General features: G+C 36.2%; 1 protein-coding gene across 3 annotated transcripts in view; it reads right to left on the bottom strand.

Moving 5' to 3' along the window:
• LOC107226279 (A disintegrin and metalloproteinase with thrombospondin motifs 9) overlaps positions 1 to 18,932 on the bottom strand; it is a 178,227-nt gene that overhangs the window by 39,801 nt on the left and 119,494 nt on the right. For all 3 annotated transcript variants that reach the window (XM_046733915.1, XM_046733914.1, XM_046733916.1), the window contains one exon: positions 965 to 1,151. In XM_046733915.1, the coding sequence (XP_046589871.1) occupies positions 965 to 1,151 (187 nt within the window). The remainder of the gene's footprint in view (positions 1 to 964; positions 1,152 to 18,932) is intronic.

Below are 18,932 nucleotides of genomic sequence, written 5' to 3'. Positions count from 1 at the left end.
TGTGTCTAAGCTTTCGTTTTCAATTCCAGTATTTTCTGACTTGAGTTTTTTTTTTTTTTTTTATTTTAATGTTCGTAGCTTATCCATGCAATAATTAATTTGACGAATAATCAATGTACGATTATCTCGTATTAAAATCGATAAAAAGTGCAGATATTGTCCACATCAATCTCGTCAACTTCTAGTAAATACGAAACTTAGGTCTTAAGTATATCACATTCACATTGTTATTACCATGTTTATTATCGTCTTTGCAAATGATTATTGATAACTAAGCGAGTTCAGGAAGAAATATAAATTTTGAAAAAAGAAAAAACATTGGAACGCGCCTAGCGACACCATATTTCATGAAAGTCCGTGGCACTTTCGTGATTTCCAAGTTTCTCAACTCAGTGGCCATCCCGCCAATGTAAAAGATTCTAACTCGTTGAATTGGTAAAAATAAACGTCAGAAATTGAAAAATTGTATGACTCAAGTTTATGAAATCAATTTTTGTTCACACCGCGAAACTTCGTGTTACATACCTGTACAGAGTGAATTCCTAACGACTGCACGTTCCGTCATCGACTAAAATTTAACGTTTGCCAAGGCAATCAACCGTCGTAAACTTAAACGATAGTTCCCCCGATGTTACATAACCTAAAAAATTTAAAAACCCATCGATGGCGGTTGAGCTCAATTCAGAACTGTCCGAAAATTTTTGAGGTTAGAGACAGCCGCTCTCGGATTTGAGCGCGTGCGCTTTAAATTTCAGCAGACGACGGACCGTGCAGTCGTTAGGAATTCACCCTGTATACAATGTAGGTATGTCACATCAGAGTATACGTTTGTATCGTCAAAAGGAACAGTGTGCAAGAGGTGACCATATAGAGAGAAAAACGGGGTATGCGAGATTGATAAATATTTATAAACCCGATCGGGTTGACGTGTATAAAATGAGCCGCAGAGAGAGATCCGACTTACCAATGAGGACACAATCGTTCTCTCCTGTCCTGTCGTCCGGTAGATTTACGCTGTTAGAATTGGAGCGCGTTGCAGAAGCGAGGTAGATCTGATGGAGGACAGGTTTGTCCGTCAATCCTCGTCCAGCCGTCTGACGATCCGCCGGCTCGATGAGATAACTTCCGGTCGATGTGCGGATGTGCCCGCTCTGAAAGTTTTCGGAAAAAAAAAGAACCAATGTTATTAGAAATTATTGTAAGATGTCCCGCGATGGTGTCGTTCAAACTTCAGCCACCAGAAACGTTTCACGCCTCTTGACAGAAAAAAAAAAAAAAAAAACAAAAAACATTCTACAACGTATCGAATGGTAATGAATACGCCGTTCTTGAACGGGCAAATTTTATACTGTTACCTGGGTTTCGTATCACGAGTTGCCATTGAGGATGCCGGTAAAGGAAATCTAAATTATAATGCTTTTTGCTCACGGCGAAATCGCGTTCAAGACCGATCAATATTGATCGGTAATAACGACTAATGAAATTTTTAACGATAACTCTTGTTAATTTTTCATTATCCTTTTCAAGTCTAAATTTAGCGGATTTTACTACGATATTATTTGCGATTTATAGATATTGGGGGGGGGGGGGGGGGGGGGGGAGTCATTTTTGTGCCTACAGCTAAGCCTTTCATCATTTTCTCTTTTCAAGTCTAACGGAAACCATTATTTCCATTCTGATAAGATCGCGTGGCAAAGGGATGCGAGTATTAGATATTATCTATTTACGAAATGGTATTTTATTGATGTTGCGACTGTATCGCCGACCTTTAGAATTTATGTGGGCACGTGCAGGAGAACCGAGGTTAGTGGTAGTGGTAGTAGAAGTCTATGATACTGAACCTCCGTACATAGATTATTTTGTTTCAGATCACGAAGTCGAAGTTAAGAATAGCTGATCGTTACAGTAAAGTTGTTTCGGTCTGTTCAATCATCTTACATAATAAATCATAGTATTATATTAAGCCATTATTCTCTTCCGGTATAAACGATGGCGCTAAATTTACCCAGAAATAAAATTTCCTCCTACTCGTATTCCCCGATATTAACGACTAACAAACTTCACCCGTTGTTGTTATCGCTGATATTGCATTTTTTTTTTTTTTTTTTTATTAATAAGATGAATTTTTATAAGGTATGAATTAGATTTTGCATATAGTTGCGATTCAAGTTTCACTGAAAATCAATGTCAGAATTGAGTGATCCAATTCACAGACTTGGTGATCCTGCCAAGTCATCACAGGTTGCAAATAATACGTGAAACGTGACTTCGTGTTGAAACGGAGTTTCTTTTAGTAAGGTTCCTGGTATTGGAAGGTTGACATACGCGAATCGAAATTATCAAATTTAAATTTAAAGAAACGTGTGTGTATGGAACGTACAGTCGGATTAAAAATATTTCGAAACAAGAAATAACAAATCAATCAATTGCCCAAAACAATAAACTGAAGTTTATCAAGGTCAATCTGATGTGAAAAAGTCACTTTCAAGGGATCACAAGTCACGTTGTCTTGTTATATTTTCATTAAAAAATTCATATCATTTGTCCGAATTCAATTGAAAATAGCTCATTCTACTTATAAATCAAATCCTTGTACTGACCACCTTGTTTTTTCTTTGCTTAATTAGTAGGCAAAAAAAAAAAAAAAAAAACGACATGTGAAATCCTTATAATTTATCAATAATAAACTTATAACGATCCAGCAATAAGCATGTTAATTTTTAATCAAAATCCAACTGAAATGAATTCTGGAAAATTCATTAAGTTTATAAATAGAATGATGTAATAAATGAGATTATGGCGGTTGAAATTTAGTTTTTTTAAATTGTTTCCTGTATTACAGAGACATTTTTTGTTAGACGTGACTTGTAGATTAGTTTCAGTGACACTTTGTAAGCATATCTTTTATCCCGTTTTAGTTTCAAGACTATTTTAACCCGACTGTACACGTCCCATGCATCCTTAACTTCTAGCATCGTACAATGGAAGAAATTAAGAGACAGTGGATTATAATCGTGGATAATTTATGATTTTCCCGAGTCATGTTGTTCAACCCCGACTTAACTTATGTAAGTAGATTCATAGGAGAAAAGCTTTTGTGCATGGAATATGACGCGAATGCGTTTTGATTTATGTATCTCGGGTTATTTGACTCGCTTCACATTCGCACTGCACAGGGATTCGACTATCTCCGTTACGTGCCGTTGTTTTTCACTCGTTTTTGTTGCATTCCACGCGGTAATTTACACGTTTATGAGTTGAACGGAGCGTTTCACTTTGACCCAATCTTTGCCTAAATCACGTCACATTTGGTCGAAGAGTGTAGTTACATATTTTTTTTGTATGAAAAATAATCGAAAATAAGCACCGAAAAATTTCGTTGGACTTCTTTGAAGTTTATATTTTATTATATGAAACAGAGACGATATTCTCGTTTCGAGACAATTTTAATTTTCGTTTCCACTCCTCTCAGTGAATTCCATAGCAAATTGATCGATGAACCGTTCCAGATGTTGGCGGAGAGTTTGCCAAAATTGATAGCGAACAAAGCGTGAAAGAGATGCAAGGAAACCGCGTATCGCATCACATGGGATTAATAATCACGTGAATTTGCGGGAAATAAATTGTCGCGATGTAGTAGAAACAGTAAATTTTTTGCATAGCAAAATATCTTGGTTAATTATATTCAATCCGCGGCAGGTGTTTGTATACGATATCATATAGAGGATTTGTAATAACCTCGAATTAGTTAATGGCTTTTCGGTTATTTATACACTTACATAAATTCCGGCTGTGCGATGTTTCTTTCGCGGTGTGGGAGCGTCGATGTACACCTAACAGATGTCCCTAAAGTTCGGTATCGAGTCTGCTGACGTATGTTACACTGGTTCGAATTCTGTTAATTTCATTGACATTGCGAGTGGAAGAGTTTTGCTTTCAATTTTTCTTCTTTTCAACGTGTTATTTTTTCAGTTAGGCCAGAACAAAGTGACGATTGGTAGATTCGTTCTTTCTCATTTTCTCCGAAAAAAAAACACAGCATCGAAATTATACGAAATTTAGTATTTTACCTCTCGAGAAAATTTTCCAACAATTTTTTGTCAAGAGAATATCCTGACGATTTGACAAGTCCTATAATGCTTTATGTATAGGATTAGAAAAGTGTCTCTCAGTTAGTTCATGTTTCCGATTTTTCAAATTCCAACGGAAACGAGAATTTCTTCAAAAGACGCGCACCCAGCAATCTATCAACGGTTAACTTATCTTTTTTAAAGCACTTAACTTGGGCGACCAAGCGTTTTGTGTAATTAATACGAGGGATTAGAATGAGTTATTTTTGTGCCCTGCGTGGCCTGCGGCAGCTGTTTTGTAGCCCGGAACTCGGTATCGTTTGATTCTGGGCAAAGCTTTTGAAAAGCAGCGTAAAATACTTTTTTATCAATATTTTTTTTTATATTTTTTTTTTTAACGTGCCTGACGATAAACCGATTTGTTTTCTCATACTCTGTGCCGTGGTTTGATTGTTTTCATTTGTTTATTTTTCCAAAATCTCGAGTTGAAAAATTTGAGGGTCTATTGCACAAGAAATCGAATATTATGTTTATCGCCGGGTGAATAAAAAGCTTCTTTAATTGTTTGTAAAATTTCTCGCAACGCTTCGATGACAATTTTTACTTTTTCTGCAGAACGAAAATGAAAAGTCAATTAAAAAAAAAATGGGTATTTCGAGTCGTGAAATTCACTTCCAGAAATCGTACGATGTGATGTCGGAACGTGTGTTTGTGCAAAAAGAGACGCAATATTTTCATGCCGCAAGTAAAGGAGAGCCTCGTTAACCACGTTCGCGTAAGCGAGCTTGGAGTAATTGAGACGTTCAGCGTTTATTCGCGTTTTCGCAGATGACCGATGTGCTGCTGCTGCACCCTTCACAACCGCATCAAGTACAAAGAGTTTACTTGAGGCTTACCAAGAATTCTCTATCGGCACGTGTGCAGTGCGGAACGTTTTTCATCCGTCGAGTTCTAGATCGCTGCCATTAATTAGGCGTCTCGAGAAGATTTTTAAACCCCTGCAATCTTGCATCATACTCCGAAATTGGTTTTCGATTCGATTTTCTTTTGACCCTAAAATCTAGTCTAGTTGCACGTTTATACCGAGAAAAAACGATGAAACTTAGCACAATGAGGGTCCGAATGCGCGTGCGTGAACTTTGTCGGATTTTCACGCAGGCTGGCCAACTGAAACTTCAGCTGTCAAACGCAGCTTACAGAGGTTATGTAAGCGATACGGATGTTTTTAGATCCCGCAGATCTGATACAGATCATTTAGTGAATCGGGAAAGCTTGGTAAACTTTTGTTTTCAACCGACCGATGACTGATAACTGGTACGAGTCATCGAAACAACGCAATTTCGATCGGCTACTTGACTCGAGAGAATTTGGCGTCTCGTACTTCGTTTCGACTAAGTTGGCTCCCCTGTCTTGCGGACAAAGATTTTTCCGCGTCACGATCTCACCGACCAATAGAGTCCAATTATTCTGCGCGTGCGCAGTCGGTAATTCAGTCTGCTAATTGTAACTTTCACCTTATTCCTCTCGATATCTAGACCAGCGATTTTCACTGGCATGGCAGCACCACGTGGATCGTATATATGCGCAACGGCCGAATTTAGCTACACATTTCGTGTGTGATCGAAAAGCTCCGGTTCTCTCAGTTGGACAGTTGTCCTTCGCTTTGAAGTCGTCGAGAAATCAAGACTGGCCACATTTTCAACGATCACAGGCATCGGTCTCTGCAGTGACCAGATGGCTGGTTGAATACACATTGATTTCTAAAGCAGGAAGCTTGCTCACAGTTTACATATACAGTAATTGACCGTCGGCGTTGGCAGCAGCCGTACGAGTCCATCTTTGTTAGGCTTATTGTTAGGTTCGGCTGTGCACGCTTTGCATTCGGATCTCTTACGTTTGAGGCCTGAGGCTAATCGGAGAGTTCTGTGTTCAAGCATCGTCAAAAATTTGGAAAAATTGATAACCGAACACGCGTGTGAATCGGGGATGTTAACAGATGACTTTCTACACGATGCTTGAACTTTGTGAGATTTTATATTTCTGGGAAACTGAGGTCACGCATGCCGCAATATTGTATCGTGCCATTTAAAGCGTTGCGACAATTCAACGGAATTTGAATTGTTGTAAACATGGGAAAATTAGGACATCCCCGTGTATTTTATTTCCAAATTATAAAGTTTTCGAATACCCGCGAATATTCTTGTAACCTCATTAAATCTCTACAGAAAACACCATGAAACCCCCATAAAAACCCCATTAAAATTATCGGCACTCCGTAAAATTCTCATGGAAAATCGTACGATGATTTTTAAAGCTCTGTACGATTTCAATGACAAACCTCATGAAAATTGTTGTACGTAATTCCGTGGAATACTCATGAAATCTCCATGGAAAACCTAATGAGAATTTTTAACCCCCGGTCAAATTTCTATAAAAATCGTCACAAAAATTAGTGAAACTGTAGGGAAATTGCCGAATCGCGATGGGATTCCTTCGCGGAGATCCTCGTAAAAATGCTTGGAATTTTACGAAAATGCCTGAAACTTGAGATTGCATCTGGAGTTGATCACCGGGCACAATGGCCCGACATTCCCCAAGTCCGCATTCATATAAAAGTTAAAACTCTGAATGCGCGTCGGAGGAATGTGGCGCGCAGGTTTTGTCCGCTATAAAGAAAAACGGAAAAAGAATAAAGAGAAAATGTAAAAAATTTCTCGCCAGTATATAAGTGTTTGTAATAAAACAGTAGTTCTCGGTAATTGCTGACGTCGCTTTAAGCTTATCGTTTCGGTACGTTGACAGGTAAACGACAGGCTTGTCATTTTCGTCGGGGCGCTTGTAGCGTCGCGTTATGGGCAATAAAAACAACGTTGGAAGAAATACAAAAATGAGAGGCTTGTCTAAAGAGTTTCTTCCACAGAGGCGCTGTGTTATACGCACGGTCTACACTTGAGATTTTTATTTTTTTCGATTTCTTTGCCTTCAAACCGCGCGGATATGTACCAAGCCCAAACTGCTTTCTATTTTTACTTTTAGTCTCGTGCCGTAATTTTTGCACTGAAGTTAATTTATCGTTGAGCGTCGAAGAGGCTCGAGTTTAATCTATTCGATACGATTATAATTTAACGAAACACGAATAATCGATTTAGAAATTGGAAAGAAATAAATAAGTAAAATATCTCCTGTACGCCATACTTGAATAAAATTGTATATCTACGATAAAACCTGCTTTTTTTCTACACATTCATCGCGCATTTAAAAAACAACGCAAAGTCTACTTTTGCCGCGAAATTTGATCCGGAAATGTTTGGGTTACAAATCGACGAAAATTCTTCGAATAGCGTCAAACGGTGAATTGGACAAAAAACTGGTGAATTTGAATGCAATTTCAGTATCGACAGATTTTCGCAATGTCAGGAATAGCAAAATTTTCTACACTCACAATTGCACAAGCAAAATGCGTTATGCATACGTCGTCCGCACGAACAGCTGAGCCTCCGTTTCGTTTGCGTGTTTCAGCCTGACCTATATATCGATGTAGATATTTTTACTCGTCTAATTTGAAACACTGGCCGCGGTATACACTCATCGTGTACTCTCAAGCACACATGCAGACACACACACAGTCGCACGGTGTGTCTGCAATACACGCACATTTTCCGTTGTGATTCGCGAAACAGTTCCAAGTTTCCTTTTAAAAATTTTCTGCTCCAGCGACTAATCCGCGCCTTGTATGTACGCGGTAAAAATTTAAAACAAAAAATTTGCATCATTAAATCTTCAATTGGAAACTGAATTGGCCATTCTTGTAAGAGATTAGATTTCCGGGATCGTTATCTTGATAGTACAGTATAGGAATTATTTTTCGTTTTTACACTACATTTCCATTGAATGATTTGGCGAAAATTTGACGTCCGATCTATCAGTTATACCAATTTGCCAAAGTATTTTTAAATTTGGAACCCGTACTTGAGCACGCAAGTTTTAAAAACGGTCGATTTTCGCCATTGGCACAGAACACTATTCATCTTGTTTTCTTTCTGTATAAATACATCACCGCGGTAAATGTAGATATACGCGCATTATGCTTATAAACCACTTGTACACTTGGTCCCAGTGATTCTGAGACGGATAATTTTCTCGACGAGTCGGTTACCTTGGCAATGCAGATTCCGCCCGCAGCGCCACCGCCGGCCGGCCGCGAAACAGTCTCAATCGATGGTAACGGATTGCGATACGCTTGCAAAGATCGAGTCTGTTTCGCGGCTGGTCGGCGGTGGCGCTGCGGGCAGAATCTGCATTGCCAACGTAACCGATTCGTCGAGAAAATTATCCGTCTCAGAATCACTGCGGCCAAATGTACTTACACGTGTGCAAGAGCATGAGATTTATTCGTCTTATGTCAGGCATGGACCAAGACGTAGAGTTCCGTCGCCTTTTTTCGCTATTTATCTCATTGTTGGTAAGCTGAAGAAGGCATACGTGTGTACCTTGTACAATTTTTTTACGATGCACACAGCGGACATGCCGAGTATGTACCTGCGGTTATACCGGCAACAATGGCAGAGATGCAGCTGCAGGGTGGGCTTCTTCGTTGGAATTTGTATTATGGGCCCGACGCATATGTGTTATACTATACATTGGTTACACACGAGCTTCACGTGTGTTAACATATGACACAAATATCCCACACATTTGAATGAAAACCGATTATCGTTGCCAAATTCCGGAGCCTTACAAAGCAGTCGGTATCTACGTATTTTATGTACGTTATTACGCGCAAACATACGTCGTATAAATATTACACGATGCACATATGTGCAGTTCGTGTCTCGTGCTGTACATTAATATTCTATTGTCCCTGAAGCAGCACGGGAAACTCGGCACGACCGTCTTCATTACAACTGTCAGGGTTGTTTTCTTGATCATATTGGTAAAAGCGGGAATACAGAAAGTGTTTTGTAAAAAAGAAATTATGCTCAGAAATTCCATCCACGTTTTTGATATGTTTTGCGACGTTTTGTGATATTTTCTTTTCGGTTTAGTTTTTGGTTCGATGCATATGATATTTGAAGCAAGACAATTTCAGAGAAATGAAATTAAAATGAGAAACTATTCTTCCAGATTCAGAAACATCCGATCAATTCTGGTTTTATCAATTCATTTTTGGTGTACAGCTGTACCTATAACGAACTTCACAAAAGTTTATTTTGAGTTTCATAGGTCAAGTTAATGCACTGCTCTGTACTGCGACCAAAAAAAATTTGCTGAATCTACTAAGCATGGCGAAAGTAATGTTTTGTCAATTCAAATAAATGCAGTTTTATTTCAAGTGACACAATTTTGTGTAACATTTAAATATTACTACAAATGATGTGTATCAGTTGTTTTAATCGATCGAAATTTGATTGATTGATTAATTATTTTTCGACGTATCGATTAACCAAGAATCTCATCGCGTGACTAATTGATCGAAAATTGCCTTATCTTCGTTCTCCAGATTTTTTTACACTTCTTCTCTCAGTGCCACTTGTTACAATCATAACACTTCCGACGATCGTCACGCCTGTAATGTTGTAAAAAATTTGGCTAAAATGATTGTCGATCATGTATAACTTTTGCAAAATGATAATTTACGCGATTTCACTTGCGGAATTTATTTCTACCGAATTTGTGAGAAACGAAGTAATTCGTCAAACATTCTTAGCGCGGTTTTCGGATACTTGATTTAAGTATTCTGTAAAACTCCATGTGATGGATATGCTCATGTGTACAATGCCGAAATTAGTATCGAGAGAGGTTAAGCGCACGATGGCTAGTTGGCGTTTAAGTGAAACGTCGCGGACCTATTCAAAACTGACGTGAACTTTTGTAGTGCAGTAATCAATACCTATTTACGTTTACGTGTGTTAATGTAATTGCCGTTTATGCAGCGTTCATCGTCATCCGTGCTTCCATGCCTCGCCGGTCGCAACGAGTATGACAACATCATTAGTTTGAATTTACTTAATAAAATCTTTCAACTACTTGTATATCTTAGCTTAATCAAGCTTAAGGTTGTTACTCTTTTTATGTCCTAATCAACTCTCTTGATTGACGTTAATTTATGCAATTTCACATACGTGTATACATGGTACACGTTCGTACTCGTGTAATATCACATTTCACTTTTTATAATCATTTCTCTGCGCGTAAGTTTCATTTTTGCAACATTTTTGTCTGGGATTTTTTTCTCAACAATTCACACAATTTTTATGGTACAATTAGAGAAGGTGACACGTTTCAACAAATGAAGATATTACAATTGCTAAATTTTCATTTATTCACAGTGAAATTTTCATTTTTCAGCTGTATCGAGATCGTGGAATATAATTTTTTTCAGTAGATCGTCTAAAAAGTTGTATTAATTTTTTTTTTTTTAAGTTTTGATAAAAAGAAAGTTGAAATATAAGGATTTCTAAGAATTATCCGTTCTCAGTAACTGCAGTCAAAATTATTCTGAATTTATTTTTCGAGAACAGTAAACAATCAAGTAGGGCGAATAATGCAAGTTTTTATATTTTTACTTTGGTTACTGGTTTTTTTTTTTTTTTTTTTCAATACTTGAGATATCGTGTCACCACATGTCATATGTTCATTGTATCGTTTTTCGATTTCAATAAGCATTAGTAATTACGTTGTCCGTTGAATTTGAAAAGATTGTGGGATTTTGGCATTAGATATAATACACGATCCCAAAAAATCCTCAAAACGAACGTGACCAAGTTAATTATTTCTCGTTTATCTTGTACTCCCCGCTTTACCGTAACTCCATCTTATAGGTGGGAGTAAAAATGGAGCAAGATCAGAAAACAAAAAAGTCACGGTAATGAATTTCGAAAGACGTGAAAATGAATTTTTTATAATTTCAAAATCTACAAATTCGAAGTATAGAAAACCAACATATGAAACCGTCAGATTTCTGATCTCAGAATTTAACAATGTGAAAAATCGAATTGCGACGATTCTACATTTCGGTTTTCCACACTTTGACCTTTCTACATTTCAACTTTTCTCTACACGGACTTTCTACATCTTGAAATTAATAACGAAACACGTATTTATGGGTTTTTGAGAATTATTCACTCTGACCCTTTTATCTTTCAATCTTTCTACATTTTTACACTCACGCTAGTTTATTCTACACTTGTTCGCGTTCAAAGTTGGTTCGTTTCCGTCGCTACGCGATGCACTCTCAGCAGGCGCGAGTCCCGGTCCCACGAAAATTTAGAGGACCATAAAAATTTGACGGTTCACGGCCACGATCGTATGCAAACGTGGTCCAGCGTCTCCCGGGTCTCGAGAAGAGGCCTGTTCCCCGGCTGCAGCCTGAGTATCGTGACCCCTTAGTTTTCGGGGTCTTTGATCGCGCATGAATCACCTTGTAGATAACAAAGGAGGCTCCCTCCTTGTCGAAGAACTTTATTTTACGTCCAGCCATTCAATTAGTATAATTAATTTACCTAAAACAGTCGCCCAGCCGAGCTGAGTTTTCGATAAAAGTAACCTGTAGATATTTCTACGAGGCATTAAAAGAGATAAGTAACTAGGATCAGGCTGCTTCCAATCACAGGTAATAAAGCGTTTCTAGATTAAACTTTCAGCTTTCTTTGAAGTATATACATACAGATATTTCGTTTCTGATTTAAACGGTCTGATAATTCTTTTGTTAACATGACCGATGTCCAATTTTTACAGATTATTAAAATATCCGAAATTGTTATATTTCGCCTGACTTTTTTATTTCATCACGACCATAGTTTTACATCATCGGACGAAAATGTCGACAACAGAAAAAACTTGAAAAACGATCAAAATAAATGCCAAATAGATACGAACAAAATGATTCGGTGCCTTCTATTTCTCCATGCCTTCATTTTAATTCAATGATCACAGCTTATAGTTTTTAACGAAGATACTTGGATTCCGATTTATTTTTCTCTTTTTAATATTGCACTATGTACTATGGCTGTATGGAAACGAGCATAATAAGTTGTTTTCGTTTCCAAAACACTTACAAAAGTGAAATGCTACTGTTTTGATGCGATTCAAAAATGTCGGAATATGGTATTATTGGGAATAATTTTTTTTTGTTTTGCATAAAGGATATTATCACTCGGTGAGGTCAGCTCTCTAGAAGAATCCAATGACTACATCTGTCGTAATATCGATATGCTGGTACAGCTGAGAGAGAACAGTGAGTACGCAACTGTGACTAAAAAAATTACGATAGAGATAAATTTCATGACCATCGTAAACGAGAGACTGACTTGAGAGAAAGAAAAACACACTAAAAACAGCAGCTGAGTCTATATCTCTCCGAGAAGAGGATGGCGATGTATAAGAAGAAGAAGAAGAAGAAGAAGAAGAAGAAGACGAAAATAGTGCAATCAAATACTTCAATAACATATTCAAGTATACAAACACAAAATTTGCATTATTATTAGACGAATTGATTTAGTTGCTGTCAAATTTTAAATTCATACATATCTGAAACAAAATTCGAAGGAAAAAAGACAAAGTTTGTAAATTTTCATCGTACAATGTACAATTTTTTATGAAAATAATATTATACACTATTTTCTTTAAACCTAGTACAGTACATAATATAAGCAACTAACGAAATCAAGTTTAAGTATTAACATTATAATTTCGATGAAAAAGAGAAGGAGAAAATCAAAGAACACGGAGTGATCTACGTTCTTAAACTACAACGTTTCTATAAATGCATCACAATTAGTTCATCGCTGGTGCTGCGTACTTTCTTATAGATAAACGCGTTTAACGAAGTGAAATTACTGCCATTCATTTCCCTCGGCCTGTATTTGTGCGGTTAACTTGTTTGAGTATTATGATGACGAATACAAGTAATACAAGTCTTATGTAGGTGTGTAACAAGGCGTGTTTATTTACTGTACATTTATGTACATGTATATATTTTTTTTCGAACGAGTTTGAGTAAATATAAAATCTCGTGGCCGATCCCGTTACACGAGAGAAACTACCAAGCTCGTTTAAATCTGTCGTCTTCGGGTTTATCTTATCGCTGTGAAAATTCACCGGACTCAAGTCTGGAGCATATCATCAGCTGTGGCTTTTACTAGGTCTGTATAATAATTCATTGCGGCTGCAGGTTTCGGTTGCATGTTACGCGAGACTTTCGCATTGCTGGTTTAAAATCGATTCTTCATTTAGTCAAGCGTTATTGTCTTATCTCTTCCGCGTTGTACCCGTGATTAAGGTCGTGTTGTACTCCTGCTCTTACCGGCCGAGCAAACTCACCCTTTTTCTTCGTAACATGTCAAATAACTTTCTTGACTAACTTTTCTGAATTCCGCAGCAAAAGAGCGACGCGCCGTCGAAATTTAAACGCTTTCCGTCCGTTTGTTTAATCGATTTAGGTAAAAAAGGGTGAATTTGCTCGGTCGGTAAGGGTAGGATTACTGCATAACCTCAAGGATTTCGATCGTGATTCTTGATTTTTGCTTTCTCTTCTCGGTTTCTTGCATCCCGATTGATTTCACCTCTTCGATTACGGGTTTTATCGGCACGATGTGCACTCTCTTCACAAATCAAACGTATGCCTTGGTCATAACGCGTTGCACGTGAACTTCCCGACCCCCGTCCGTCTCTTCGCAAGGCGTTTATAACGAACGTTTTCATACGTTGGGTCCAGAATCCGATTTCACAATTATTCTTAGAAAGTAATCTTCGGTGAAAAATAATACAACCCACTCAACGATTACACTCCCATATTTTTTAACACGATTTTCAAATACGAATAAATCAATACATTCGCTCCCCTATTTCTTTAACTGATTTGAAACCGTGCGAATTATTCGTCGAATTGAAACTTTGAAGATTGTAAGTTTATTTAACCTTGCAATCAGATTTTCGAACTGCAGTGTACGAATTTCTTTAAGTTATTAAACACCTCAAGAAAAAAATAAATTCTTTTGTTGCCCTGATTTTTTTTGTGAATTTTGGTGTTTGAGAACGTAGAACTTACGAATAAAATCATGATTATGTTAGATTGGTTTTAGTTCTTATGTTATTGTAGTATTGTAAGATGGGTTTCTAAAATAATTATGATTTTATTCGTAAATTCTACGTTCTCAAAGACCAAAATTTACGAAAAAAATTATAGCAATGAATAAAAAATTTTCTTCCATCGAGATGTGTAATATTTTTGGATGAGCTTGAGAAATTAAAAAATAATCTGATATTTCATCTAAATATTGCTTTTTTGAATCACATATGAAAATGTCGATAAAATAAATATCTAGAGCCAATTTCGAAAAACTACGCTTACTCTTAGAGTCGTTAATATCAAATCTTTCTAACACCACTCAAATATCAAAGGCAGCAAAACCACTGTTGACCAACGTTATACGTAAATTTATACAATGAAAAGTATGACAAAATTGTTTCAATGTGTTAAAAAATTGACTCGAGTTTTACCTTGCATGCGGGAAGTTTTGGCGAGACGCGAAAAGTTAATTTTATACTCATTAAGGGATCATTGAACGTTTAATTGGACCCGCTAAATTTGCGAAGCGTCGCCAGACGTTCACGTCCTGCATCACATGTATTTCTATATCTAGATACGTATGCATGTACGAGTATGTATGACATGTAATCCGAAGCACGTGCATTTATGTCTGTACGTCCATAGGACTACATATATGCAAATTGTACAAGTATAAAGCATGGCACGTAAATTTGCACATTCATAATTCAAGCTGCCGAGTATTTTTCCTGATAAATTTTCAACAGATGTTGTCTGCATATCGTCTACAATTTATATTTACATACTTTTAACTTTACAAAAAAACAAAAAAGAATATTTTTCACATTTGCCCCATATATAATACGGTTTTGTGTTACACTATAACCTGATAACTTGCAAAAATTTCAATACAAATTGCGTTGTTTTAATTCTCCGTTTTAATGTCAATCTAACTCAATATCTGATCCTATTAGACACGGAACTGCGTTTCAACCGGTTACAACCTGTTTTTCCGAACGGTGCATAAATGATTGCACCGAAAAAAGTTTGCGAAACATGTGCGATTAAAGTTTCGAAAAGCATCCACGGGAATTTCAGTCAGCCGGTAATTTGAGGAGCGAAGGATGAAGAAAAAGTTGTCTGTGACAACGAGGACAGGGGTGGGAGTCAGACGGGTCGCGTCTGAATAAATTGATGTGTTAATTTAAATTTACAACCAGTGTGGATAATTCTGGAGTAACTCAAACGGCGGACTTATTTTACAATGGTTTTAATGCCATACTGCGAAGGAGGGCAAAAATTCTTTCTAAAATGCGCGTTTTGAATTACAAGAATGATCGAATTTTTTTACATCAATTTTCAGGATGATCCGAATTTTTCTGTAAGTTTACACGTACGATAAGTAATTTCATTCATTCTCCATTTTACACTGTGCAAAAATTTCGATCATTTTCATTTTCGGGGACAAGAAAGCCTTCTTCAAAACGTCATTTGACGTATAACGTTACGTTGCAGTGAATCATGTTAGATAAATTTTGTACGAAGCCTCATAGACTTTGACGTCTTAACTTTGGAACGTTACTTTCTATGGTTTTCCAAATCAAGTTTTGTAAAGCTATGAAAACTGTAAGTTGCCTACCTCTAATGATACATAATATAATGATAGAATTTTCTAAATCAAATGCGAGATATTTACAAACAGCGAAGAATATGTCTCAATGCTATACGAAATGTATTAAATGATAACTTATTGTTAATACCGAATCCACATTGGGAAAAAATGACGCGTCATCAAATGTGCGTGTAGTTAAAATTTGAATGGCTTGAATGTGTCACGTGACCACGAGCCAATACCAAAAGGTCGAAGTTTTATATTTCCGTAAGTACTAAAGAACCTGAAACCTTTACACTTTACTACCGGTATCCGTATATAATGGTCAGTTAAAAGGCGCATAAATATATTTCTGTGTTAAATCGCAGCCACGTATAACTTTGTTTTCGATAAGCATTCAACGAACATTCCATTACACGTGACAATAATCTGAAGAGCACAGATACCTGAAAAGAATTTCCGAACCTAAAATATTGTATAGTTAGCATATTCGATTTCATTGTGAACTGGACTGAAATTATACTTTTTTTTACGATATTGTGGTTAAATATTTGTTGAAAGTGGAAAATACATTTTTTATACCTACAGACTGAACTTAAAATTTTTTTTCAACGTGTTTCAATGAACTATTACTACAAGGCAAATCTCAAAAAAGTTATTTCGTCCTGAAATAATTTTAGTGTTGGTCACAGGGTGTAATGATTTTTATATGTTGTCTTTTTTATCATTTCGAACAACTTCGGTTCCATGTAAATCAATGCAATACGTTGAAAAGTTGGAAAAAAATTGTTATACATTCTTCATACGTCTAAAAACGTGTCAAAATGATAGAGAAGATGAAAATTATTTTTAAAATATTCATCATCACATTTTGAAGCAATAAAAAAAAAACTCATCATGATTTGGAATATATTCATAAAAGCTGCATTCTCTATTTCAATCAATTTTTAACAGGTCATGTGATGAATCTAGTTATTTGTTTATCTATATTTCAATCATTACGATAATTTTTTCATCGATTAGAATGTAGTTTGGTTCATTACCTCTTAAAAGTTCTGGAAAATTTGAAAAATTTAACTTAACATTCCAAATTATTTGAAAACACTTCGTACAGAGTGGAAAATACTTCAGATTTCAAAATACAAAATACAGAACTTTGTTGATCAAAATTTTAAAAGTGATTTACAAAAAAGATTAACAATAAAAAAAAAATAAAATGAACAAAAACGCTTCTGTCATTGGGATTTTGATTGTGAAAATTTTTGATAACGCACGTACCTCAAAAAACTTACGCTCAAAGAAGAAAGAAATTCAAAAAAAAATTCATCATCAGCCAAAAGAGTTTCAAGAAAATAAAAAATAGCGACGTTCGAAATTGTTCAATTCACTTAGGAATGCCCCGTATATTATACCTTGACGTACGTCTATAATGGTGCTTTCTTACAATAACATAGTTAGAACTGAGAAGCCGTTAAGTATCTGCCGAGTAATAATTGCTCGAGCTTCACCGTGGATTATAGGCCGGCCATAAAGTTAGCGCGCAAAAATTGAGGGTAGTAGTTTTTGTACGAAAGACTGACGAGAGCGGGAATAAGGAACAAGGCGTGCGGTAGAAACGGCGAGCGATGAGTCAGCCACGATTACTTACTTGGTCGGTGAGAAAGTGGAAATATATCGATGGTGTTCGGCCATTTCAGGCCGAAGGTTGAGGCGCGCCAACCTGAACACAATATTAGTAGTAACTGCGAGCAATTAGTCAGACGGTGAGCTAGTAGAAAAATGTTTAACGTCGGACGCGGTGTTTTAGGTCTTGCAATACGAAACGGCCATTTGGCGGTAACAAATTGTACGGATGACTGATTATGTCATGAATTCAGACTTTGGTTTCGATGTATTTTGATTCGGGTCTGGAAGACGATGTATTCCAATTTTACTGGAACTAGTGGTCGAGTTATTGTTTCAGAACGCTGATTAATTTCATTGTTACTGTGAAGTTGTTCTCAATATTTTTATTTCTATTTCTGTTTCTATTTCTTGTTCTTTTTTTTTGTTTTTTTTTTCTCTTTACAATTTCTACGCGTGACTTGATTAGTGTATTATTTCGATCCGGGAGTTAAATTCTTCAGTACTTAGTCACGTACTCGTAATGCAGAAGTTCTTCTCGACGCACAATATTTTCATGCTGATACATACAATTTAGATAAATATGGTAATTGTGCTTCGATTATTACTTGACGTTGAAATTGATTTATGTTATTGTTTTTTAATATCGTGAGATTTTATTTGATATTGAACCTGTTGTTAAGTTCAAAATGAGTGAAAAGATGTGTTTTAATTGACTGAGGTAAATATTTCAATCGCTTAACAATGTACGTGGATAAAGATGCAGTAGCATCATTGAAATGCAAAATAAGTGTTATAATTTATTCTTTCTCCTCCATGCTGCATGTGAATAGCTCGATTTAGCAAGTGCAGACTGGAATAATATGATTGGAAATCCTTGTCGTCTATACATTACAAGGTATTCAAATCGAAATGAGGCCCATAAGAATTCATTGTGCAAGAGATCCTGCCACCGAAACAAAAATTATAGCACTTGAATCAGACGTGAAATAACAAACATCGTTTTGTACAGGAAGTAAACTTTTTACTTATAACAACTAGAAGGTTGATGGTAAGAACAGTGAAGAAAAAAATTACCATTTTTGCTAGGGTAAAATATTATTTCTGGTCAATTTTGTCAGTTTTAGTGGCTTCGTTGAATCAGTTGCAGTTTTATCGTAACTTTATGGCACTTTTAGTATAATAAGAAAGCAGATCGATTACTGAAATAGTAAAAAACCAGATCTCCGAATAAAAATAAGAATTTTTGACAATATTATTCCATTGACTATACGGAAAAGAATTTTTGACCGTATTTCCAATTTTGAACGAGTAGTTTCGATTATTTGAATAACATACAGACTAGCTATATTTGAAAAATACTATTTAAATAGTCGATCTAAAGAAAAAAATTGTGAAAACTATAATGCTATAATTTCAATGTACTCGCTTTCGGTGAAAAATTAAATGGTGGTTCACAATCATTTTTCCCCGTATGACATTTGTTGATAGTAAAATTGTCGAATAATTTTAAAATTTAGATCCGCAAATAATATTCCAAATTTATTTGACAATAATAAATTAAGAGAAAAATGGTCGG

Source organism: Neodiprion lecontei, chromosome 3, assembly GCF_021901455.1.
Source record: "Neodiprion lecontei isolate iyNeoLeco1 chromosome 3, iyNeoLeco1.1, whole genome shotgun sequence".
Classification (NCBI taxonomy): Eukaryota; Metazoa; Arthropoda; class Insecta; order Hymenoptera; family Diprionidae; genus Neodiprion; species Neodiprion lecontei.
Note: the sequence above shows the minus strand (reverse complement) of the source record. Positions and strands in the feature narration are given on the sequence as shown.